Raw genomic sequence first — 24,047 nt, forward strand, 5'->3', positions numbered from 1 at the left:
ATTGGCAAGGTTTGCAAACTTGGGCATGACATGCCAACAACAAATTCTGAGCCTACACATCCATGCATAACTAACCAAATTATAAAAGACAAGCATTGTCATTTTGAATTCCGTAAAGTAAGTGTGGGGGTGAACAAATGATTGTTTTCTATCAACACTGACAAGCCACCTGTGTCTGACAAATCGGATGGAAAATGACTGACGATGATAGCGGACGATATTGCAACTCCTATTTTCCACCTCTTCTAAGCCTACAGGAAAGTGTGTGCCCTCAGGCCTGGAGGGAAGCAAAAGTCATTCCGCTACCCAAGAGTCACGAAATTGGGGCGAAAAAAGGGGTAAAAAGTACAGTAGCTAAGATAGGTATAGGTATGTCCATAATAATGCTCTGCTCTGCCTTCTTAATTAACAACACTAGCAACAGTGCCTAGCTTTGTCGCACCTGGACGACTGTCCAGTCGTGTGGCCAGGTGGAGAAAAAAGAATGAAAATGACAATCGGCCCAGAAAAGGGCAGAACAGCTGGCCCTTAAATGTACACGGGGAGCAAACATTAACAATATGCATGTCAATCTCTGCTGGCTCAAAGTAGAGGAGAAATAGACTTTATCACTACTTGTATTTGTGAGAAGTATTGACATGTTGAATGCACCAAGCTGTCTGTTTAAATTGCTAGCACACAGCTTGGACACCCATGCCTAGCCCACAACACATGCCACCAGAGGCCTCTTCAAGTCCAAAACAGACTATGGGAGGTGCACAGTACTTCATTGAGCCATGACTACATCAACTCATGCAAGCAGTAAAATCTGATTTAAAATACACCTTATGGAATAGAGGGCTGTGAAGAGGCACAGACACATATCTTCAATTTAAGCCTACGAGAAAATGTGTGCCCTCAGGCCTGGAGGGAAGCAAAAGTCATTCTGCTTCCCAAGAATAGTAAAGCCCCCTTTACTGGCTCAAATAGCCGACCAATCAGTCTGTTACATACCCTTAGTAAACTTCTGGAAAAGATGCAGTGCTATTTTACAGTAAACAAATTAACATACTTTCATCACGCTTATAGGGAAGGACATTCAACAAGCATAGCATTTACACAGAGAAATTGATGATAAAAAGATTTTGTTAGACTTCAGTGCGGCTTTTGACATTATCGATCATAGTCTGCACTGTGCAAAGCTGTCGGTGTGCAAAGCTGTCATCAGGGCAAAGGGTGGCTACTTTGAAGAATCTCAAATATAAAATATATTTTCATTTGATTAACACTTTTTTGGTTACTACATTTCATATGTTATTTCATAGTTTTGATGTATTCACTATTATTCTACTATGTAGAAAATAAGAAAGTAAAAATAAAGAAAAACTGGAATGAGTAGGTGTGTCTTAGACAGGTACTGTATGTACGTAAATGAGATATTTCTGTGTTTCATTTAATTTCAAATATGTTTTCATTATGGGGTATTGTGTGTGAGCATTTTTTATTTAATACAATTTGAATTTAGGCTGTAACACAACAAAATGTGGAATAAGTCAAGGGGTATGAATGCTTTCTGTATGCACTGTAGCTATGCAGGCTAGCTACTTCTCCTTTGCTAGCTAGCCAACTTTAAAGCCAACACACAATCAAATCAAGCCGCTGAAATGACAGCAAACTATGTGAACTTTCATTTGCTTGTTTTACCTTTGTTTCTTTTGCCATGCATTTGGATGTACCCATTATAATGATTGTGATAAAGGAATTCGCCATGCTGGTGGAGATCTTTAAAAAAATATATGTTTTTGCAACATTCTTCCACAGGTTGTAAGCTTCAGACAAACCCCAACTGTTGCAAACCAAATGCTAGCTTAGGGAAAAAATGCTTTTTTCCAGGGTAGATTAAGTTTATAAATTGAATGGCTAGGCTTTGGGACAGAATGCCTATACAATAGGTATACAAACTACCTGACAGTGAGAGGCTTTTAATTGAATCCTGGCTTCAGTGTTTACCCTTGTTTGTCTCAAAAGACATGTTATTCTTCTTCTTCACGTGAGTAATTTCATTAGTTATTGTAGTTACTGCACAGCTTTACTTCCAAGGTGTTATTATAGGCTTTACTTGAAACAGTTTATTCACCCGGACTGCTTTCATCTCTAGGCAGATATAATAGGAACCACTAAGGAAGGAGATTGACGCGCACGTGCAACAGAATATTGTAGTGTACCAAATTCTGAAAAATCCTTTGGTGCAGTAAACATAAATTCATCCAATCCACCAATGTAGCTGAAGGGCCACATACTATAGCAATTAATTTGAATGTCTGTTCTATCCATTGTATTTATACTGAAGAGAAATATAAATGCAACATGCAACAATTTCAACGATTTCAACGATTTTACTGAGTTACAGTTTATATAAGGAAATCAGTCAATTGAAATACATTCATTAGGCCCTAATTTATGGATTTCACATGACTGGGCAGGGCACAGCTATGGGTGGGCATAGGCCCACCCACAGGGGAGCCAGGCCCAGCCAATAAGAACGAGTTTCTCCCTACAAAAGGGCTTTATTACAGACAGAAATACTCCACTGTTTCATCAGCTGTCTGGGTGGTTGGTCTCAGACGATCCCGCAGGTGAAGAAACTGGATGTGGAGGTCCTGGGCTGGCGTGGTTACGCGTGGTTTGCAGTTGTGAGTCCAGTTGGGCGTACTGCCAAATTCTCTAAAACTGTCACGTTCTGACCCTAGTTCCTTTATTTTGTCTTTGTGTTAGTATGGTCAGGGTGTGATTTGGGGTGGGCAGTCTATGTTCATTTTTCTAGGTTGTGTTTATGTGTTTGGCCTGGTATGGTTCTCAATCAGAGGCAGGTGTCGTTCGTTGTCTCTGAATGAGAATCATACCTAGGTAGCCTTTTCCCACCTGTGTTTTGTGGGTGAATATTTTCCGTTTCAGTGTTTGCACCATTCGGGATTGTTTCGGTTTTCATTTTGATTCTCTTGTTATTTTTGTATTTTGTATTCATTCTCATTAAAAGACATTATGGATACGTACCATGCTGCGCATTGGTCCGATCTCTCCTACTCCTCCTCAGAAGAGGAAGAGGAAATCCGTTACAAAAATGACATTGGAGGAGGCTTATGGTAGAGAAATTAACATGAGATTATCTGGCAACAGCTCTGGTGGACATTCCTGCAGTTAGCATGCCAATTGCACGCTCCTTCAAAGCTTGAGACAGCTGTGGCATTGTGTTGTGTGACAAAACTGCACATTTTAGAGTGGCCTTCTATTGTCCCCAGAACAAGGTGCATCTGTTTAAAGATCATGCTGTTTAATCAGCTTCTGTCAGGTGTGTAGATTATCTTGGCAAAGGAGAAATGTTCACTGATATGGATGTAAACACATTTGTGCACAACATATTAGAGAAAAAAGCTTTTTGTGCATATGGAACCTTTCTGGGATCTTTTATTTCAGCTCATGAAACATGGGACCAATACTTTACATATTTTTGTTCAATGTATGGTGGTTATTTATTGTAATTCTCTGGTGGTTATCCTTCTTTCCATCTGTTATTATCTCTTGGGGTTCCTGCAGGAGTCCAGATGGAACTTCCTCTTTGCCTTCCTGGCATTGCCTGCCTTGCTGCAGCTCTGTGTGCTGCCCTTCCTACCCGAAAGCCCACGCTTCCTTCTTATGGAGAGGAAGGATGAGGCCGGTGCAGTGAAAGGTAAACCCTCTTAAATAAACACACGCACACACGTGTTTACATTGCCTTTGCATATATGGCCTGCTGAGATAATGACTCATCAAAAAGATGCTGCAGATACTGTGTTGTGTACTGATGAATATATTCATCACACATTGCATTGGAATGGATTACATGTTGTAACGTCTGCTTCCAACTCACATCCTCAAACACGTAAATCCCCTGAACACAGCTCACTTTCCAGCCCACACTTTCACACCTAGATCCCCTGAACGCAGCTCACTCTCCAGATCCCAATCAAATTAATTCTAATCAACAGTTCACACACCTGTATGTCATTATCACACACCATCAGTTCTTTGCACCCCATCTCTGTGAGGTATTGTTTGTTTTGTGACACTTGTATGATAGTTTTTGCCTGCCTTACTGACGACGCCTTTTGCCTATTCACTGCCTGTACTTTAGCGTATCAGATTTCCTGTTATCTACCTATTGCCTGATCTCCCGGACTATGTTACTAGCCTTTTCCCTGCCTGTACTTTTGCCCTTTTGGACCCCCTGTGTATGACCTTCTGCCTGCCCCTGGACCCAGCTACCTGCCGCCTCCTGTGGTCCTTTTCAATAAACACCTGTTGCGCCCTGCGCTTGAAACCAGCTCTCTGTCTCCCCTCGTGTTCATTACACATGTAAGGGGAACATGTTGATTTTAGCTCTTCAATCAACGCTGTATCATGCTCTTGAGCTAGCCAAATTGCATAAATGATGCCAAAAACTCCTGCACAGTGCTGAATTACTGAGGTGCTCATACACATGTGACCAACAAGATGGTGCTGATGGAGAAGGGCGACATCTTACGAGTTCCAACCCAACTTTGCGATGTATAGACTTTTGTGTTTCTTTACTTTTTTTTGTACAGAAATTCTATTATTCCATATGACCGCCAAGCATCTCTGGACATCAGATTGACAGTTACTAACCTCGATTTTGACTTCAAATCCGACTTCAAATCCGACTCAGCTGTTCCACTGTTCGTACTAGACTCTATTCCTTTGTTCCACGGGCTACCAAAACACTGCACTGGGAAAAGAGCTGTAGTCCTGGTGGCGCAGCGGTTTAACGCACCGCGTCTCATTGTTGCGGCATCACTACAGCCTGGGGTTCGATCCCAGGCTCTGTCATTACCACCCGTGACTGGGAGTCCTATAGAGTGGAGCAGAATTGTTAGGGGAGGATTTGGCCGGAGGTGCTTTACTTGACTCATCGTGCTGTAACGACTCCTGATGGGTGCCTGTAGGCTGACTTTGGTCATCAGTTGACAAGCGTGGCTTGGCGGGTCATGTTTCGGGGGATACATGACTCAACCTTCGCCTCTCCCAAGCCTGTTGGAGAATTGCAGCGTTGAGACAAGATAGGAATCACGAATTTGGAGAGTAAAAGGAGGGTAAAAAAAATGGAGGCAGAGGGAAAAACAAATGGCGCTCCCTTCCGTTCTATTGTTAAATCTCCAGTCACTCGAGAATAAGATGCCGGTTGACCTTCGTTCAAGTCTCGTTGATAAGAGATTCTACAATTAGAATAAGCTACAATTATATGTCTTACTGAAACGTTGCTGGATGATGCCACTATGCACGTAGTAGTACTCGATGGATTGTCCATGCATCGGCAGGATTAGCGCCTTCAGAGAAGTTGAAAGGAGGACTGTTTAAAAATAAAAAAAACTAGTATGCTGCTTCCAGTGTGAAGGAAATCTCGAGCTTTTGCTCACCTGATTTAGAATACCTTATGGTTAGTGGCAGACCCTTTTATCTACCAAGACAGTTCTCATCTGTAGTTGTCTACATCCTTTCACATGCCAACACCATTCTGGCAGTCAATGAACTGTATAGGGCCATAAACAAACAATAAACCGGTCACCCAAAGGCAGCATTTCTGGTGGGTGGAAACTAACGCGGAGATACTTAAAACCATCCTACCTCACTTCTACCAACACGTCTCCTGCACCACTAGGGGAGTTAAAACTCTATTCTACCCCCAGAAACGCATACAAGGCTCTCCCCCGTTCTGCCTTCAGGATATCTGACAATGACTCCATTCTCCTGCTTTCTATTTATAAATATAAGCTCAAACAGGAAGTACCAGTGATGCGCTCAATACGGAAGTGGTCGGCTGTAGCGAGGCTACAATACTGTTTTTCTTGTACAGACTGGGATAAATTCCGGGATTCATCCGATAGCATTGAGGAGTTTACCACAAGTCACAAGCTTCGTCAAGTGCATAGACGATGTCATCCCCACAGTGACTATAAGAACGTATCCAAATCAACAACCATGGATTACAGGCAATATCCACGCTGGGAAAAAGGCTAGAGCTACTGCTTACACGAAATGGGACACGGACATGGACACATACAAGAAAGCCCGCTACGACCTCAGACGAGACATCAAACATGCAAAAGGACAATATAGGAGGTTGGCGAATATTCAAATAAAATTTTATTGGTCACATGCAGATGTTATTGCGAGTGTAGCGAAATGCTTGTGCTTCTAATTCCGACAGTGCAGCCATATCTAACAAGTAATCTAACAATTCCACAACAACTACCTAATACACATAAATCTAAGGGATGGAATAAGAATATGTACATATAAATATACGGATGGGCCATGGCCGACCGGCATAGACAAGATGCAATAGATGGTATAAAATACAGTATATACAACTGGGATGAATGCAAGATATGTAAATATCATTACTAAAGTGGCAGTAATAAATTGACTTTTTTAGAGTGGCCAGTGATTTCAAGTATGTATGTAGGCAGCAGCCTCTCTGTGTTAGTGATGGCTGTTTAACTGTCTGATGGCCTTGAGATGGAAGCTATTTTTACAGTCTCGGTCCCAGCTTTGATGCACCTGAACTGACCTCCTGGATGGTAGCGGGGTGAATAGGCAGTGGCTCGAGTGGTTGTTTTCCTTCATGATCTTTATGGCCTTCCTGTGACATCGGGTGCTATAGGTGTCCTGGAGGGCAGGTAGTTTGCCCCGGTGATGCGTTGTGTAGACCTCACTACCCTCTGGAGAGCCTTAAGGTTATGTGCAGAGCAGTTGCCGTACCAGGCGGTGATACAGCCCGACAGAATGCTCTCGATTGTGCATCTGTAAAAGTTTGAGTGTTAGATGACAAGCCACATTTCTTCAGCCTCCTGAAGAAGGTGCTGTTGCACCTTCTTCACCACACTGTCTGTGTGGGTGGACCATTTCAGTTTGTCCGTGATGTGTACGCCAAGGAACTTGAAACTTTCCACCTTCTCCACTGCTGACCCATCAGCTGTTTCCTGAAGTCCACGATCATCTCCTTTGTTTTGTTGACGTTGAGTGAGAGGTTATTATCCTGACACCACACTCTGAGTGCCCTCACCACCTCCCTGTAGGCTTTCTTGTCATTGTTGGTTATCAAGCCTACCACTGTTGCGTCGTATGCAAACTTGATGATCGAGTTGGAGGCGTGCATGGCATACAGTCATGGCTGAACAAGGAGTACAGGAAGGGGGCTGAGCACTCACTCTTGTGGGGCCCAAGTGATGAGGATCAGCGGGGTGGAGATGTTGTTTCCTACCTTCACCACCTGGGGTGGCCCGTCAGGAAGTCCCAATTGCACAGGGTGGGGTTGAGACCCAGGGCCTCAAGCTTAATGATGAGCTTGGAGGGTACTATGGTGTTGAATGCTGAGCTGTAGTCAGTGAACAGCATTCTTACATAGGTATTCCTCTTGTCCAGATGGGATAGGGCAGTGTGCAGTGTCATGGGGATTGCATCATCTGTGGACCTATTGGGGTGGTATGCAAATTGCAGTGGGTGTAGTGTGACAGGTAAGGTGGAGGTGATAGGATCCTTGATTTGTCTCTGAAGGCACTTCATGATGATGGAAGTGAGTGCTACGGGGCGATAGTCATTCAGTTCTGTTACCTTTGCTTTCTTGGGTACAGGAACAATGGTGGCCATCTTGAAGCATGTGGGGACAGCAGCCCGGGATAGGGAGAGATTGAATATGTCCGTAAACACTCCAGCCAGCTGGTCTGCGCATGCTCTGAGGACTCGGCTAGGGTCGCCGTCTAGGCTGGCAGCCTTGCGAGGGTTAACACATTTAAATGTCTTATTCACGTCGGCCACGGAGAGAGAGGGGGCGCAGTTCTTTGTAGCGAGCTGTGTCGGTGGCACTGTATTATCCTCAAAGCAGGCAAAGAAGGTGTTTATTTTGTCTGGAAGCAATCCTGGTCCGTGACGTGGCTGGTTTTCTTTTTGCAGTCCGTGATTGCCTGTAGACCCTGCCACATACGTCTCGTGTCTTAGCCGTTGAATTGCGACTCCACTTTGTCCCTATATTGATGTTTCACTTCTTTGATTGCCTTGTGGAGGGAATAACTACACTGTTTGTATTCTGTCATATTCCCGGCCGTCTTTCTATGGTTAAATGCGGTGGTTCGCGCTTTCAGTTTTGCCCGAATGCCGCCATCTATCTACGGTTTCAGGTTAGGGTAGGTATTAATACACAGTAGGAACAACATTTTATATGCATTTCCTTTACGAATCAGTGTGTCAATCTATATATTACTCTCTGAGGCTACCCGGAACATGTCCCAGTCCTTGTGATCAAAACAACATTTAGTCTTATTACACCGGCTCTGATGCTTGTCGTATGTGTCAGGGCTTGCAGACAATAATGGATTACAAAGCCATTAGTTGCCTAGCAATGGCTAACTCCCAAATGAACTAAACACCATTATGCTCGTTCCGAGGAATATAACACTGTGCCTTTCATGAAAGCCCATGTTTTTCTGGATTACTGTGTGATCTCACTCTCTGTGGCCGATGTGAGCAAAACGTTTGAACAGGTCAACAATCAGACGGAATACCAGGGAGCATTCTCAAAGCATGGGCAGACCAGCTGGCAAGTGTCTTCACAGTCATTTTCAATCTATCCTTGTCCCAGTCTGTAATCCCAACATGTTTCAAGCTGACCACCATTATCTCTGTTCCCAGGAGCTCCAAGGTAACCTGCCTAAATGACTATCGCCATGTAGCACTCACATCTATAATTACAAAGTGCTTTGAAAGGCTGGTCATGACACACATCAACACCATCATCCCATTATCCTAGATCCACTCCAATTCGCTTAAGGGCCGATCCCGATTTAGGAATTTTTGCATTTCCTACTCACATTGCAGTATTTGGTATTCAGACTTGCCTAATTCAGTCGTGTAGCACGCTCTACAAGCTACCTTGCGCACTCTCAATAAATTTAATTCAACTGCTGAAAACCCTCCCACTTGCTGGCCAACAGATTTTCTTGTGAAGATTTCATTTAATGGGGTTTTAAGTACAATTATCTTAAGGCATCCCTTTAAATACATTACACATCTTTATTCAAATTTTGTTGACAGACTCAATAGAATACATTGAGAGAACAGGTTCAGAATATAGGGATAAATTAAAGAAAGCCATTTACAGTTGAAGTCGGAAGTTTACATACACTTAGGTTGGAGTCACTAAAATGTGTTTTTAAACCACTCCACAAATTTCTTGTTAACAAACTATAGTTTCGGCAAGTCGGTTAGGACATCTACTTTGTGCATGACAGAAGTAAATTTCCCAACAATTGTTTACAGACAGATTATTTCACTTATAATTCACTGTATCACAATTCCAGTGGGTCAGAAGTTTACATACACTAAGTTGACTGTGCCTTTAAACAGCTTGGAGAATTCCAGAAATGTATGTCATGGCTTTAGAAGCTTCTGATAGGCTAATTGACATAATTTGAGTCAATTGGAGGTGTACCTGTGGATGTATTTCAAGGCCTACCTTCAAACTTGCTTGATGTCATGGGAAAATGAAAAGAAATCATCCAAGACCTCAGAAAAAAAATTGTAGACCTCCACACATCTGGTTCATCCTTGGGAGCAATTTCCAAACGCCTGAATGTACCACGTTAATCTGTACAAACAATAGTACGTATAAACACCATGCGACCACGCAGCCGTCATACCCCTCAGGAAGGAGACGCGTTCTGTCTCCTAGAGATGAACGTACTTTGGTGCGAGAAATGCAAATCAATCCCAGAACAACAGCAAAGGACCTTGTGAAGATGCTGGAGGAAACCGGTACAAAAGTATCCATATCCACAGTAAAACAAGTCCAATATCAACATAACCTGAAATGCCGCTCAGCAAGGAAGAAGCCACTGCTCCAAAACCACCATAATAAAGCCAGACTACGGTTTGCAACTGCACATGGGGACAAATGTCCTCTGGTCTGATGAAACAAAAATAGAACTGTTTGGCCATAATGACCATTGTTATGTTTGGAGGAAAAAGGGGGAGGCTTGCAAGCCGAAGAACACCAACCCAACCTTGTAAATGGGTCTTCCAAATGGACAATGACCCCAAGCATATTTCCAAGGTTGTGGCAAAATGGCTTAAGGACAACAAAGTCAAGGTATTGGAGTGGCCATCACAAAGCCCTGACCTCAATCCTATAGACAATTTGTCGGCAGAACTGAAAAAGTGTGTGCGTGCAAGGAGGCCTACAAACCTGACTCAGTTACACCAGCTCTGTCAGGAGGAATGGGCCAAAATTCATCCAACTTATTGTGGGAAGCTTTTGGAAGGCTACCCGAAACGTTTGACCCAAATTAAACCATTTAAATGCAATGCTATCAAATACTAATTGAGTGTATGTAAACTTCTGACCCACAGGGAATGTGATGAAAGAACTAAAGCTGAAGTTAATCACTACTATTATTTTTCACATTCTTAAAATAAAGTGGTGATGCTAACTGACCTAAGACAGGGATGTTTTACTAGGATTAAATGTCAGGAATTTTGGAAAAACTGAGTTATTAAATGTACATGGCTAAGGTGTATGTAAACTTCCGACTTCAACTGTATTTATTTTCGTCTGTTTCAGCACTAACTGGTAGATTTAAAAACACTAATCTTGTAGTTTACATTTTAGGGTTAGGAAAGTATGAATCATTACAATAAAAAACAGTTTGGAGAGCCTTTATGCACAAAATACTGTATATGGATGAATTCAAAATTACAGTGGTTTGATTAATCCTGAAAGTCGTCATATTGACATTCCGTCCATTAAATATTGGAAGGTGGAAGGAAAGTGTACAATAGGGGTTGAACAATAATCCTATAAATCTACCCTAAATCTCACTAATCATGTATGACAACTATTCAGTCGTTGTGAACTGTGAGCCAGGCTCCAGGTTTAACTTGCTTTGTGTAGTCTGAGTTCCATAATGATTCAAATAGGCTACATTTCCTAAGGTATTGCACAACGTTAGCCTAGTATGATCCACTAATGCTAGTGATCCTCAGGAACAGATGTTTCTATATTTAAAAAAAAAAAAAAATCCTTTATTTTACCAGACAAGCCAGTTAAGAACAAGTTCTTATTTACAGCATGGGCCAATTGCACGCCGCCTTATGGGACTCCCAATCATGGCCGGCTGTGATAGAGCCTGGATTTGAACCAGGGACTGTAGTGACACCTCTTGCAGGAACCCATATGTGACAGAGGAAAGAAAGGTAAACAGAATGGAATGGACTGATACATTTATTTTTGAATGTGGGTTCCTAACAAACCATCTTTGCAGTCATTCACAAATGTTGTTGTGACATTTGGTGCACTCTGGGAGAGGATACAATGTTAGTTCTTATTAATGGTCTCTGTAATTGTAAGTATATGCGTTGCATTGTAGTACATTAAAGATCCATTCTTCTTACTTGGCACGCATCCCTAGGGGTTCCAGTAGGCCTAAGGCCTACCTATCTCTGACATTGAACAAACATAACCAAACATTTTATTATTGTGCATTTTGAAGCAAAGGTAAGGCTATGCTCACACTGTTATTGTAAATAAAGTGCATTTCTCTTTGAATCAGTTACCTCTGTTCCCATGCCCCACCCTTTTTATATTGTTGGTAATTATCAGAAGACCTCAACTCTAAAACGTTTGTGTAGCAGCTACAAACTTAAACCGATCATATTTTGAAGTCGGCAGACTCTGAGCTGGAGCATAGAAAGTGATTATATTTGGGGATCCTTATGTTAATTGTGATTGGTGCTTTTAATCAATATTGTACTGCCTTGTTTTGGTTGTGTGTTTGTGGAGCTGTGTCTAGTGCATGTTTCAGGTATCCCTGTCCTATCCATGGGGCACGCAGTCCTATAACCAAATACAACTAAACAATACAACATGTAACATGTCCTTGTACATAAGGCGTGGAGCATGGGAATTAAAAGCAAAGATAAGATGCAACAATTTATTTTCTGCTTCTCGTTGTTCAAATGCACAATCAGGGTCTCAAGAGCTCAAATGTTGTGCTACAGACACATTCAGAGTTATACAATATACATTTATTTCAATCGAGACTGTTACTTACTGGAAGGTGTGCTCAGAGAGGACAATGGTTCAAGATGGACTAAGATCATTGCCATATAACTACTTTCACAATTGATTATACTTTAGTAAAAATTACCATGCCAACCGACAAAGCAAGAGGATCTGTGAATGAATGCAAACACAGTTTATAAAGGCAAAGCCTCGTTCTTGATTGCCAACGAGCTGCACCTGACTGGCGAGACGGAGGAAAGCTACTCTTAGTGTTCACCGGTCACACCTGCATGAAAGAGTATGTTGATGCTTCTAGTGTTGATGCAACCGCTTTTGCCGAACTGTCCACATACTTGACAAAATCAGTCATATTTCTGACTTTCCCTTAAACCTTTTGGCAAAAGAACGGCATGGGGTAGCAAGGCACAGGACAAACAACATGCTACATTTGAAAGTTCACTTTTATACTGTCTAGCCTAATGTCTGATATCCCTAAAGGATTGTGTGATCAGTGAAGTCTATGGAGACATGATTCTCCCTGGTCTTTGAAGTCATGTTATAAATTACCCATGGAGACCTTTGAATAGACTGCCTTCTGCCTTTGTACACAGGAATATCCCACAGTCATGTTTCCTGGGAAAGGCTATGATGGTTGAGAGTTAAAACTTGGAAGGATGTGTTTTTTGAGGAAGTTCTACTCTTGACAGAATGGGGCTAAGAACCTTGTGTTAACTTGAAGTCTAAAGGAATATCTTTTTTTCCAGATCATCCAATACTGTCGCATTTGCGGTCCATTTTTCATTCAAATATTTATTGATTAGAACCCCTAGTGTCCAGCCATCTCATTTTACATCCCTGGCTACTGTAATCATCTGTGTCCATATTGTTATTCTTCACTGATTTAGGAGTAAGCCTTAACGCAACGTGCAACCCTCTTTGTATAGTGTCAGTCATTGATGCAACATGATCTTTCCTCTGAAAAGAGCCTTTCAAACCCCTCGGAGTCGATGTCCGTGCCCACGCAGAAATCAAATTAGCATAATACAAAAATCCCCATAAAAATAAAAAAAGGTACATTTAAGCTAGAGATTGCATTAGCCGAAGTTTCACTTCTGCAGAGAAAGGTGACAGAGCTACAGCGGTGAGACACATCAGACCATGAGGCAATCCCGAAAATGTATTTTCTCACTAAATCATCTGTAGCATCCGAACAGTTTGGCCTACAAAACGGAGAACACCATCATGTTCGTAAGAGTCATCGTTCCATAGAGGGGTCAGACGAACGTGATGGTGTTCTCCGTTTTGCTCTATGACCCCCACAAGCGTCTTGGGAGTCGTCTGAAGTCGGTACAGACAATCTTCCAACTTCTGTCTGTAGGGTGGAACAGTTTGGGCTACGCACTAATAATACCTCTCTGTGGAAAGGTAAGACTCTCACAAATATGTACAGTGTCAGTTGTTTTATTATTTGACGCCCACAGGCCACATACGACTCATCTGAATGTCCCTGGCTACCAGTTGAAAGACCCCTTGACTTTTTCCACATTTTGTTATGTTACAGCCTTATTCTAAAATGGATCAAATGTATTTTTTTCCGTCATCAATCTACACACAATATCCCGTAATGAAAAGGCAAACTGTTTCTTAGCAATGTTTGCAAATATATTAAAAATAAAAAACAGATACATTATTTACATAAGTATTCAGACCTTTGCTGTGAGACTTCACATTGAGCTCAGGTGCATCCTGTTTCCATTTATCATCCTTGAGATGTTTCTGCAACTTGATTTGAGTCCACCTGTGGTAAATTCAATTGATTAGATATTATTTAGAAAGGCACACACCTGTCTATATAAGGTTCCACAGTTGACAGTGCATGTCACAGCAAAAACCAAGCCATGAGGTCGAATTAATTGTCCGTAGTGCTCCGAGACAGGATTGTTTTCGAGGCACAGATCTGGGGAAGGGTACCTCCATGTCAATGTTTTTTTAGTGATCTTACTTCTATCTCTCCAATATAGGGCAGACACTGCAGAACAAACTTTCTTTTAGATTTTTTTTTTGGGGGGGACTATCTTAATCTTGTCAAATGCCATTTAGTCGAGAGTTAATAAAATACCATTTACTGTGCCCTTAACCTCTGTGTTTGTGTAGCTGTTCAGAAGAGGACATTGTGAATGGAGAAAAGGTTTTAAATGTATGCAACATGCTACTACTAATGATCCTTAGATATTAATTTAGAGTCCTCCAATCCTCTAAATGTAATTATTGGCGGAGAGTCACGTCATTACTACCCCCCCCCCCCCCCCAATATACTGTAGACCTACCATAGGCGAAATGAGTCTCACTAGTGTTGAGTAATATGCTGTTAAAAATGATGTAGGTCTTATTTATTTAAAGAGCATATAAAAGTTAGAAGCAAAGGCCTACAACTATTTTATCACCGTTTCGGCTGCTCTGAGGCAAGCATGGGGACTGGTCTTGATAAATCAATGAGATTTTTATTTTCACTTCATCTCCGTTTGGGTATTGGTTAGACAATATTTCGAAAATTAGGGTGCAGAAATGTTATGCCCTTAGTGTAACCTTTATTTAACTAGGCAAGTCAGTTAAGAACAAATTCTTATTTACAAGGACAGCCTACTCCTTCCTCGTGCCCTGCTGGGATTCTTTAGCTAAATAGCCCAGTACTGTACTGCATGTTGTACAACGCCATATTTTCCATTCCATTTTAATGGAAAGCCAGAGGGTTTTTCGTTTTTCTTGGAATAGAAAAAATATAATTTGAATTAAATTGATTAAGAAAGTATTAATCAAAAGTTTGGACACACCTACTCATTCCAGTATTTTTCTTAGTTAACATTTTTTTTTTCTCTACATTGTAGAATAATAGTGAAGACATCACAACTATGAAATAACAACGGTCTCCCACGTGCCACACATTTTGTAGTACAGACATGGACCGCTCTCCCTTATGTAAGGAATTAGGCACTTTCCCATGTTTACTACAGTATGTATTGTAGATTGCACAGTAGCCTAATAAACAAAAACACATTTTCTTAATAAAATATTGATAAAAAATACTCCTTCAAAATGCAATGTTAATTTAGTTATGGATCTATAACAAATTTCTATGGGAATAAATATCACTGATTTACAGAAATATTGGAACAAAGTTGTCTAATGAAGGCAAACCATTTAGAATCCTCCAATCCTGTAGCCTACTCCTGGCCGTCACGTTGTACAACGCCATATTTTCCATTCCATACTAACGGGAACCCAGAGGGTTTCGTTTTTCTCTGAATAGAAACACCATAATATCAAATTTCTTAAAAACAATCCCATCTCCTATGTTTTCCAAAAAGGTTTTATATTCTATAATGCCAATACGGAATACTATCAAATGCTTGTCAAAGATGCCCCTCTGGTGGTCAAACTAGCAATAGCTTGCAGTAACAGGAAAAATGTCTGACAATTAAATGACGTGCCACAGAATTCTGCAGCAGCACGCAAGGTGTGCCACAGTATGACACAACTTTTAAAGGAGGAACCACTGTAGGTTGGCAGGTACAGACCACTGCTGTCACTAAATCCTGCCTGTAGATTTATATTATCACAATCACTAGCCCAGCGTGATGCTAGTCAGACACAGGGTGTTCTGTTCCCTCATTCCCTTTTGTTTTCCTATCTCCTCGCATTATTTATAGTCTTCAATGTAGCCTCTTTACTATATACTTTCTGTGTAGAGATTTACTGGAGTTTGAAAACTATCAGCATGAAGCTGCCTGGCCTAAGGCTGACATCATGCTGCAATGAGAATGCAACACCTGTCTGTACATTGTGATAGGTTGTCATCGCCATAAATGGCTTCTTCATAAATTGTCCTAAGGCATTAGGATTGGAGCTATGCCATTGTTATAAGGAACTTATTATGAAAGCGTTATGTTTTTCGCCCTCAAGTTGTTGCTCTCAAATTCCTCTTTCCTTTTGTCAAGTGCTCTGTGACAATGGCAATGTGAGAAGCATTTGCACAAAATAAAGCTGCATTGAATTGTATTTCATCTCCATCTCCTCTTTACCGCCATTCTCTTGGTCCCTCTTTGTCAGCCTCTAAACATTTACACATTTTCATAGATCTAGCTGAGATCACGGCATGGGGTTCTGTACTGATAATAACCTGGTGAGATCTCTCCACTAACAGCCTAATGTTGTTTCACAGAGTCTGTCTGGTCTCGATAAGGCCCCTTTGTTGTGTGTATCACTCTGCGTGCTGTGAAAGGGCTCAGGTTCCAGTACTGTCTTACATAGCAACACACTTATCCTATTGAACACAAAATAGTCCCTCCACGGGAACAATGTCACTGTTTATAATCTCCCTACAGAAAAATAAAGCCTGCGCAATCCGTTACACAAATGCAAATTTGGCATGAAATTAAATCACAGGTAGGCCTGTTCAGTTAAACACATTTCAACAGTCAGTGTTGTCCAAACTTGTTTTCTGTCACCCGCGTAGTTTTGCAAGACTATACAGTATATACAGTAGGGTTATTGCAAATTTGGCATAAAATTAAAGCATGTGATGCTAGAAACATGTTCAATTATACAAAGCTTTACAGTTTAATCTGTTTCCGGTCACTGCAGTGTTTCTCAACACCAGGTTTTCTTTTACCAGTAAATACATTTTTTTTCCAAAGTTGGTTATGTCAAGGTGATGATGGGTTGAACAAAAAGGTAAAAGAAAACACGTGTAAAAAGTATGTACCACGTACAGAAGTGACCAATTATTTCCTGTTCAACTTAACAAACAACTCAAACCACAACTTGGTCTTTGTTCAATATAATAAGCACTTTGCGAGTCATTGTGTGTGTGTGTGTGTGTGTCTCAGCCTTCAGGGCCTTCCTAGGCAAGAAGGACGTGTCCAAAGAGTTGGAGGAGGTGCACGCTGAGGGTCGGGCCCAGAACACCCTGCACATGGCGTCTGTCACTGAGCTCCTGCTTAACCCCGCCTTGCGCTGGCAGGTCATCACCGTCATAGTCACCATGGCCTGCTACCAGCTGTGTGGCCTGAATGCCGTAAGTGGCAGCTTTCTCTCATCTCTGATAATTGAGTGTACTGTTCTCTGATTTAAAAAAAAATCCAGTGCATTTGAAGGTATTAATATTGGGGGTTATTTGTGCCATCAGAGATGCACTTCATCCAACCTCCATTTAGCTTGGGTTTGACCGGGGGAGGGGGCTTTATTTGGCTCATCACGCTTTTGTGACTCCTAGTGGCGGGTTGGGCGCCTGCAGGCTAACCTCGGTCGTCAGTTGAACGGTGTTTCCGCCGACACATTGGTGCGGCTGGCTTCCGGGTTAAGCAGGCGGGTGTTAAGAAGCGCGGTTTGGCGGGTCATGTTTCGGAGGACGCATGACTCAACCTTTGCTTCCCGAGCCCATTGGGGAGTTGCAGCGATGAGACAAGTTCGAAATTGGGGAGAAAAAGGGGGTAAACATTTTATATATATATATATATATTTACATTTTAATCTAACAATGGAATGACTAATAAGTGGCTTGGCTCTCCAGCAGCAGTAGTTGAGATGGAAGTGTTATTAAGATGGTGACAGTCAGGGGGGGAAGAAAAACTCCTACTGATAGATAATAATCTCCTTTCACAGACAAACGTCTAGATGTTATTTGAACTTGCTGAATTATTCATGCAAAGTTTATGTAAGACGCTTCCTGGGATTTATGGGAGTATGCAATCTATTGCATCAATGCTCGATGTGCTTATTCATTTACCAGTCCTCGAAAAACTTCTCCCCCCACCAAAGAAAAAAACTGTTTTCAGGAATTTAAATTAAGATTTTCTTTTTAGATATATTGCCATATAGTCACAGAACTTCACACGCAATTTTTCCCAAGAAACTTCATTACGAATGCATTACTGGTGACTTTGCTGTGTGATAGGAACAAGATAGAAGGAATGAGATGCTGATGACAGTGTATGAGCATGAGGGCTCACAATGAAAAGGCTCGATTAGTATCAATCCAAGGACACAGCTGAACAAGAACAAATGGAACTTATGGCTTAATTAAATCACTAATCGACCTTTGCACCGTAATTGGCATTTCTTTCCGGCCCGTAAGACAGACAGGAGATTGAGCTTGCAATTTAAAGGACAGGGATGTATCCATAGAGAACATTTTTAAGTGTTCTATTTAATTGAGTAGTTGTATCCTCACTGGCGTAGTTACTGTACAAGGCTCTTACTAGCTCCTCATTCACTGGACCTTTAAAATAGGAATATGCCAGTGCCACCAATCGCTTTTGTTGGAATGTGGTGTTTATCTTTAAATTGAGCCGGTAATAATGTTCTTTGACTTAAACATTTACTGGCATAGCATTGGTTTTACATTCTTGGGGGTGTTGCTATCCCTTTTTGTTTTTGTAGGACAAATAACTCAATAGTGTAAAGGCATTTATTTCTAACCTGCAATGTGAAAGTCTCAATAAATTATGCAGATTTTAAACGCAATGGCGCAAATCAGTGTTGATGTCGGAAGTCGGTCCCTCTCCTTGTTCGGGCGGTGTTCGGCGGTCGACGTTGCCGACCTTCTAGCCATTTTTAATTTTCCATTGGTTTTGTCTTGTCTTCCTTCACACCTGGTTCCAATCCCATCAATTACATGTTGTGTATTTAACCCTCTGTTTCCCCTCACGTCCTTGTCGGTGATTGTTTGATTGTATGTCATGTTCTGGTGTGCGACGGGTTTTGTACCCACTTTTATTATTTTGTATATTTTGGTTTTCTGGGTTTTGTGAGCACTTATTAAACGACTCCGTTTATACCAAGTTCGTTCTCCTGCGCCTGACTTCTCTGCCACCAGCACGCACCCATTACAGTTGAATTCCCCTGCACCTGACCTTGGTGGGTGAATTGATATTTATGCCGTCTTTTCTGTATTTTCTGCCTATTCCAACTACTTGGCACTGGACTGCTTTAATTCTGAAACTGATAAAAAAAGGCATTTCATCTCTATACAGTATACATCCATTTCAATGGTTAAATACTATTTGATATCAGGGTCGTTTTCAATGGGTTCAGTTGGTGTGGGATATCATTTATTCACATGTATTTATTGATATGGGTGGTGTACAAGAGATATGAGCACATGCAGGCCAAAGCTTTGATGTGGCCTAAAATGTCCACACTTTTGATGCGGTGGTATTTGTTGATCATTGTTATCTCTTGACAGATCTGGTACTACACCAATGGGATCTTGAGGGACTCTGGCTTTGCAGAGAATGTGATCCCATACATCGTCCTCAGCACAGGCGGAATAGAAACGCTGGCTGCCGTTGTCTCAGTGAGTAAAACCTCTCAGGCAATCTTAAAAACAACTAAAAGCTCACTTTTATACACACGCACACCACCATGTTCAGCAAAATGCTCCAAGTTGTCTTGACATTAGTCAGCTTCATTGCAGGTGAGTAAATAGGCTACACAGGAACCTGTGAATAACCAGTCCTTTCAGTGTCCAGGCATTGACCTCAGAGTCATATTGTGCAACTCTCTGAAGTCACCGGACAGCAACCCATCATTTCTGAGTTACTTGTTCACTTCAACATTTTGTGTGAAACCGGATTCATTTCGTCTAGTATGTGTTTGTGATCATTGAACCATAGTTTATTTTACTCCATTTGTCATTTAGCAGATGGGATTTTCGCAAATGTTATCCTTGCCCAATTTGACCTCTTCCCTGCATGAACCACATAGCCAGTGATAGGAATTAATTTCCCAGGGCTTTTTCAGTTATATTTCCTCTGTTTTTGTTCCCAATCTGAATAGATAAGCAGACCATTAAATACTTCCCTTTCTCTCCTATCTGGGGTTAATTTGTTATACTTTTGTTTACCATTTCTTACAGACGGTTTATAATTGTTCAACCAGTTTTCCACCAACCCTATCCCTTACCCTAAATCTAATCCTAGCCCTATACAGATGTTGGATCTTAATTTGACCCGTATCGTCAGAGGAGTAAAATAATCCTGAAGCAGGAGGATTTTAATGTCTAAATAAATATGTAGAATTGCCACCAGGGTGCAGCTAGAATAGGTGTTTTTGTGTACAATACAGTACTATAGCCTACCTACTACCTACATTGTACCTTAGACTGCAAGTCCACTGGGTGACATTTCAAGAAGCCTACTGTAGGCTACATGCAGCTACCGAACACTCTGCGAAACATGGTCGGACGGGGCTGTTTTTTTGCAGAGAGCTCGTCCTCCACATTAGGAAGGTTGCTTAGGCCTACAAGTTAATTGCATTTACTTAAATAAGTAAAACAAATAGTCTGATAATTTACACGTCAAAGAAAAGGGTCTCAGCTCAACAAAATTGCAAATACAACTGAGAATAATAGTAAACTGTACATGCAATTAAATCATTTTCATTTTTACAATTGTTGTGAATTAGTTTGGATTTTATCATTGTATCAATTTATATTCCTCCAATCAATGTGATCACAATATTGAATGATAATGATTGTCACATGATTAAAGAGACAGGGTTGGAGGGAATTGCAGGAGTGGGGATGGTCAAATCATCTGGTCAACAAGCTGTTCAATCAGCTGTCAATCAACTGATGGGCCATCAGCTCAAATCAGCATATCAACTCAAGACAGGGAAACACAAAACTTATCGGTTTTGACACCGTCCATTAAATATGCCATCAAATAGGTCATTCCCCAAACTATTTTAACAAACTTTGATATAGCATTTTCTCTGTTGTTCATTCAGTTAAGCCTTCACTCGCTTCACATGGGCTGCGTTTTTTGCGTGTTTTTTATTTTTTAAGTCAGTCGCTGTAGTTCATGCTCCATTCCCTATGCTACCTCACTATTCTCAATTTCATCTTGTCTTTATATCTTATATTAACGGCCTATGTGGGCAATTCGTTTTGATAGGCTACATACAGTAGGCTATACTTTAGGCTAGTGGCGGTAGGTGATGTTTAAGATGAGGGAGGACTTTTTTTAATGAGCATGGCCTTATTTCTATTACTGCTTATTGTATTCCATATTCTATTCACCCAGCTCAATGTAATACCGATATGTTTAGGCTACTACATGATACTCATGATACATTCAATACCACCTTGCACACTCTTTCCTGCATTTAGCTGATCTAAGGTGTAATCATTAGTCCAACAGTTGGAGAATTTATTTTGGACAAATTCAGGTATGTTTATCCCTGTTTCGTTCCATTTGCTTCCATTAAAGAAATGGCTGAATTGCAACATTTACCTGGAGCTAATGCTGCAGATAGCAGTACTGGGTGACTTGAAAAGTCATAGTTAATCGATCAATAATATAATAATACTTTTAGCAATTTAAAAAAATCTTTAATTAGAATCTGTAGAAACTGAGAATAGAAAGGTTCAGAACGTTTGTGAAGCATCACAGCACAGTTGAAAATTTATGGCAAATAGAAATCCTATATGGATGGGGTTAAGCGATGGATGGGAGGGGTTGAATGGAGCTGTAAAATAGATTGAGCGTAAAATGTATATAGTATGTATAAACTGGAAGTAGAAGCCTACGTGTTGTTTATTAGTTTACTACAATTAGGGGAGTGTTTGCAGGAAATAATAAAGGAAAATATATTTAAAAAATATGTATATGTACAGTATGTATGTATGTATGTATGTATGTATGTATGTATGTATGTATGTATGTATACATACTGTATATATACCCAACAAAATATACACTTAGGTTGGCGTCATTAAAACTTGTTTTTCAAACACAAACACGTTTTTCAAACACAAACACGTTTTTCAAACACAAACGCAAGTCGGTTAGGACATCTACTTTGTGCATAACACAAGTCATTTTTCCAACAATTGTTTACAGACAGATTATTTCACTTATAATTCACTGTAACACAATTCCAGTGGGTCAGAAGTGTACACACACTAAGTTGACTATGCCTTTAAACAGCTTGGAAAATTCCAGAAAATTATGTCATGGCTTTAGAAGCTTCTGGTAGGCTAATTGACATCATTTGAGTCAATTGGAGGTGTACCTGTGGATTTATTTCAAGGTCTACCTTCAAACTCAGGGCCTCTTTGCTTGACATCATGGGAAAATCAAAAGTTGTACGTACTGCCAAATTCTCTAAAACGACACTGGAGGCGGCTTATGTTAGATAGATTTACATTCAATCATCTGGCAACAGTTCTGGTGGACATTACTGCAATTGCACGATTCCTCTAAACTTGAGACATCTGTGGCGTTTTGTGACAAAACTGCTCATTTTAGAGTGGCCTTTTATTGTCCCTAGCACAAGGTGCACCTGTGTAGGGATCAAGCTGTTTAATCAGCTTCTTGATATGCCACACCTATCAGGTGGATGGATTAGTTTGGTAAAGGAGAAATACTCACTAACAGGGATATAAACAAATTTGTGTTCAACATTTTTGAGAAATACTCTTTTTGTGCGAATGGAACATTTCTGTGATCTTTTATTTCAGCTCATGAAATACGGGACCAACTCTTTCCATGTTGCGTTTATATTTTTGTTCAGTATATATAAAACAACGGTTGTTGATGTGCGTGGATGCATTTCAGATACAATAAGTAGAACCTTGCTCTACTGTAGCAGTAGCACATTTCTTAATTTTACATTTTTAAATTTAATTAGGCACGTCAGTTAAGAGCAATGTCTCATTTAGCAATGCCGGCCTACCCCGGCCAAACCATCCCCGAACCCGGACGATGCTGGGCCAATTGTGCACCGTCCTTTGGGACTCCTGATCACGGCTGGTTGTGATACAGCCCGGGATCAAACCAGGGTCTGTAGTGATGCCTCTAGCACTGAGATGCAGTGCCTTAAACCTCTCGGGTTCGGGAGCTTCAACCGCCCAGGAGCAGCTTTAGTGTTTGAGCGAACGAGAGAGAGAGAGAGAGAGAGAGAAGGATTTTGCTAGCAGGCCCTGGTCTGAAATGTCTAGACTGCCCCTGCATGGAGAGAAAGAGAACTATGGGATTTCATTGAATCTATCTAAATCATGAGGCTAATTTGAATTTCCAGATGCGTAGGAACATTTTCTGTGACAAGAAAGTGATCAAATCATGTATGTGTTAAGTTTTTCTCTCCGTCCTTTTCCTTGACACAGTCGATCACAGCATCATTTTCTGCCTTTGCTATTTTAGCTTTTCTCCTGCACTCTGTCCATCCAGTTGATTTGGTGGACGAAAAAGCAATCATGTGGAATGTTTAGTGTTAGGTTATGATTGAATCCTTTTCTCATCACATTGTCATTCAACAGTTTATTGACTTGCAGAGCTCATGAAAATGCCAAGCATGCATACTGTGTAGCTTTGAAATACAGGGACGTGTGCCTCTTATTAGAAGCTAGCTGAAAGACGAGATCTTTTTACGATCCTCTTTCACATTACCTAACTCTGGTTTGGGAATTCATATTTTCCAAATTGTACCTTGATCACGATGTCTGAGATGAGTAATAATTATTTCCAATTTAAGCATTCGATTTTTCATAGTTTGGTATCCTGTTGAAATAATGTTCTTCATAATAAATATTTACCCTCTACCTCCAAATCCGAGTCCCCACTTATTTGGAGTACATGCCAACTGACATTTACTCCTGAGGTGCTGACCTGTTGCACCCTCGACAACTGCTGTGATTATTATTTGACCATGTGTAATGGTTTTCTTGCGGTGAAGGAGAGGTGGACCAATTTTGGTACATGTTTAATAAAACGAATAAACACAAACAATACAAAACAACAAACGTAAAAACCTAAACAGCCTATCTGGTGCAAACTAACACAGAGACAGGAACAATCACCCACGAAACACTCAAAGAATATGGCTGCCTAAATATGGTTCCCAATCAGAGACAACGATAAACACCTGCCTCTGATTGAGAACCACTCCAGACAGCCAT

General features: G+C 40.9%; 1 protein-coding gene across 2 annotated transcripts in view; it reads left to right on the forward strand.

The window, feature by feature from the left end:
- slc2a9l2 (solute carrier family 2 member 9, like 2) overlaps positions 1-24,047 on the forward strand; it is a 212,489-nt gene that overhangs the window by 78,887 nt on the left and 109,555 nt on the right. For both annotated transcript variants that reach the window (XM_029682474.2, XM_029682475.2), the window contains 3 exons: positions 3,574-3,706; positions 16,975-17,162; positions 19,332-19,442. In XM_029682474.2, the coding sequence (XP_029538334.1) occupies positions 3,574-3,706; positions 16,975-17,162; positions 19,332-19,442 (432 nt within the window). The remainder of the gene's footprint in view (positions 1-3,573; positions 3,707-16,974; positions 17,163-19,331; positions 19,443-24,047) is intronic.

The sequence above is a fragment of the Oncorhynchus nerka genome, linkage group LG15, assembly GCF_034236695.1.
Source record: "Oncorhynchus nerka isolate Pitt River linkage group LG15, Oner_Uvic_2.0, whole genome shotgun sequence".
NCBI lineage: Eukaryota > Metazoa > Chordata > Actinopteri > Salmoniformes > Salmonidae > Oncorhynchus > Oncorhynchus nerka.